A 3,689-nucleotide genomic window follows, 5' to 3' on the forward strand; every position below is an offset into this window, starting at 1 on the left:
CAGAGCTCGTAAAGTTTGGAATAAATTCGAAAAATCGTTATTGAAGGGTTTTGACAGGAAATCCTCGGACACGTCAACTTTAGTTTATAAAATGTCACTTTTTTCAGCCATCGACTTTTATTTTGTTTCGTTTGTTTTTGATGTATGACGTCATCGGCAATTTTTTTAAATGGCAGCCCATATTTTTTTCCACGGATTTCGATAGAGCACATTTTTCTGAGTACGAATATGTCAGAAACGTATGACCTTCAAGATGGAAGTTTTCGAGATATTCGGTTCCAAAGTTTCAAGAATGCATTATACAAGCGATGACAAAATACTAATCATTTATCAAGGAAGCGCTGGAAAAATTACAGTTTTGATAGTTGAAGTTTGTCCTCGCAAGTTTGTGTTTTATTTTAAGTTGATTAATCATTATTCTATCAGAATTCATTTTATTTGAAAATGGTCCGTCGTTTGAGTGAAAGGGAAAGAATCGAAATTTTTATGATCAGTTACGGAGCATGAATATTATGTCAAAAACGTACGACCTTCAAGATGGAAGTTTTCGAGATAATAGACAGTTTAAAACACAAACTTGCGAGAACAAACTTCAACTATCAAAACTGTAATTTTTCCAGCGCTTCCTTGATAAATGATTAGTATTTTGTCATCGCTTGTATAATGCATTCTTGAAACTTTGAAACCGAATATTTCGAAAACTTCCATTTTGAAGGTCATACGTTTTTGACATATTCGTACTCAGAAAAATGTGCTCTATCGGTGGAAAAAAATATGGGTTGCCATTTAAAAAAATTGTCGATGACGTCATAGCTCAAAAACAAACAAAACAAAAAAAAGTCGATGGCTGAAAAAAGTGACATTTTATAAACTAAAGTTGACGTGTCCGAGGATTTCCTGTCAAAACCCTTCAATAATGATTTATCGAATTTATTCCAAACTTTACGAGCTCAGTGTATAGTGACTTTTTTCACATATGCAAACATATTAATGTCTAATAAACAACATAAATGAAAACTGGCCTGAGAGAGGAACCCAAGTACAATTCTGTAAGGAGCAACGTCCCCTGAACTCTATAATAAACTCCATAATTTAATTTAATTTACAATTTAGTATCAATAGTATTAATATATACCTTGTGGTGGTGGAGCATAAGCTGGTGGTGGAGCAGCATACCATTGGGTCTGGGGAGGAACATATGGTGGTGGTGTTTGTATCCCTCCTCTGGATGCTGCCAACAAAAGTAGTAAAGATTATTTTGAAATGTTTAGTAGATAGTATATTTTTCTGTATGCTGTATACTTGACAACGATAAATATGAATGAATGACAGTTAAATATCTCAAAAATCCTTCACATGTGTATCAGTTATTCCTATCAGAGGATGAAATAGTTATTCTTCAGGACACAAATAGATTTGCACAGCAAATGTTGAGTAACCAAAACTCTTCAAAATCTCGCTTAAATTTGTGGGTTGATTATAATAAAATAAAATGTTTCTTTTCAATCTGTATCAGTTTAAAGGTCTAATGCTTCATAATAAACTTATTGGATAGATTCGATCGACTTTAGAAAATACGGAGATGATTGGAAAGTACAATAAAAATTTGAAAGCCCTAACACTGCAGAATTTTTGTTATTGACGAGGGCATTATTATTATTATTATTATTAAACATATATTGTATTATACTAAAAATAGTAGTAGTTATAAATAATTAGAATAAATTCTTAAGACAAATTTAGGAGACCCGTATTGTTTCTTTTTGCCAACAGGGCCCCTCTTTTGGAATTACAGCCCCCTGAAGTCTGCCCCTAAGAAGTCATTTTTATATCTCAAATCGATGTTGTACGAGAATCACTAAATTTGGTACACAGGGGTTTTATGACATGTGGAATCTCACAGTGCTACGCTTTTTGTCGAGAAACCCCCTTAAGACACTTTTTTGTGGCCCCCTTGTCTTTGGAATTTGATCGCAAATTTGATTTTTTTTTAAATTATTAGTTAGCTAGAAAGCCATTGAATTTAGAAACTTTTTTGTCTCTTGATATTTGTTTCTTAAAACGCAATGTTTTTGAGGTAAATGGCGAATCACGATATGCATTCGATCACATTTTGACATTTTTCTCGAAAACATTGCGTTTTACGAAAAAAGTATAAAGTGACAAAAAGTTTCTAAATTTAATGTCTTCCTAGTGGACGGATAATTTTTAAGAAATTTAAATATGCGACCAAACTTTTTTGGCTCCAAAGACAAGGGGACCCACGAAAAATTGTCTTAAGGGGGTTCCCCGCCAAAAAAGTAGCACCATCAGATTAAAAAAAAAGATTATTCTTATGGGCGGACTTCAGGAGGCTGTAACTCCGAAAGAGGGGGCCACTTGGCAAAAATAAAAAGTACGGGTCCCCTAAATTTGTCTTAAGAATCTGTGACCAAATTTCGTTGCATGAATTTCAGGACACCCTGTATACCTATATACAGTTAATAACGATATCTGTATTATACAAATAGACAAGAAAAGACATGAAAAATAAGAAAATAAGAGGTATACCTAAAAACTCTTACAAAAAATGAAAAATAATATTTGTGGCATACAAAATTACGAATTATAAAATGGATGTTTCGATGAATTACAGATCCAAGTCACACTGCAAGTTGATGATTTATTGAAGCCAAAAGTAATTAGTATTAGAAGTAAGAATGGTTTATAACAAAATCAAAAAGAGTGTTGTCTGATTCACCAGTTGTCATCATATTATTCAGTTTATGCAGAAAACTAAAATGGTATGTACCACCAGTGACGGTTTTACCATAAGAGCTGCGGAGCTGCAGAACACATAAAATTTTATGTATTTAATCATATTAAATATCAACAAAATATTTAAAGAATCCAAATGTATTCGCGCTAAAATAAATGTAGGAGCTTATATTATTATTTATTACGACGCTCCTTAACATATGCAACCTCATATACAAAATGTGTGCACAGCGAACAGTTAGATGCGTCGTTTGTTTTTATTGGCTAATCAGGCACGTGACTCAGTACACTTTTATATGGGCTTATGTGGCTGCAACAACATTCAGCCACTGCTGAAGTAAAGTAAATGCAGTAATATTTCGTACGTGGTGTGGTGGTTTATTTCTGCGAGCGGCATGTGTGAATATTTTCGTTTAGGCGTCTACCGATATTATAGTTATTAAAATGAATAGCGTTTCGTTTTTACAAAAAACTTTACTTGGTTCTCTGCCTTATGAGGATAAACTAAAAATAAAAGAATTAGGTAGGCCAACACCACAATTAAATATTGAAGTTAGTGGAACAAGCCGTTGTAAAAGTTATAAAAGACAATTTAACAATAATGTATACACAAAAACAGGGTGGGTGTGCGGGTGATATAAAAAATACACTGTTTTGTTTTCCATGCTTACTTTTCGGTGGGGATAAAGCATGGACAATATACAGTGTGAAAGATTTAAGTGATTTAAGTCATTAGGTAAAATAAACATAAGAAGTCAGTTAGATTCTGCATATTGGGATAATATACGAAAACACAATGAACAGGTAACGAAAAATCGTTATGTATAATCTAAAATCATAGATTGCATAAAATTTTGCGGAGCTTTCGAATTAGCACTTCGCGGACACAAGGACAACCCTGATGTGTTTCGTGGACTCGTAAATTTTAGTGC

The 3,689-nt window shown here is 33.2% G+C and overlaps 1 protein-coding gene across 1 annotated transcript in view; it reads right to left on the reverse strand.

Annotated features, from left to right (window-relative positions):
- Positions 1–3,689, reverse strand: part of LOC108912659 (WW domain-binding protein 2) — a 61,773-nt gene that overhangs the window by 31,766 nt on the left and 26,318 nt on the right. The window contains exon 4 of the mRNA XM_018717965.2: positions 1,136–1,231. Within this exon, the coding sequence (XP_018573481.1) occupies positions 1,136–1,231 (96 nt within the window). The remainder of the gene's footprint in view (positions 1–1,135; positions 1,232–3,689) is intronic.

This window comes from Anoplophora glabripennis, unplaced genomic scaffold (genome assembly GCF_000390285.2).
Source record: "Anoplophora glabripennis isolate ALB-LARVAE unplaced genomic scaffold, Agla_2.0 scaffold937, whole genome shotgun sequence".
In the NCBI taxonomy this organism is placed as follows: Eukaryota; Metazoa; Arthropoda; class Insecta; order Coleoptera; family Cerambycidae; genus Anoplophora; species Anoplophora glabripennis.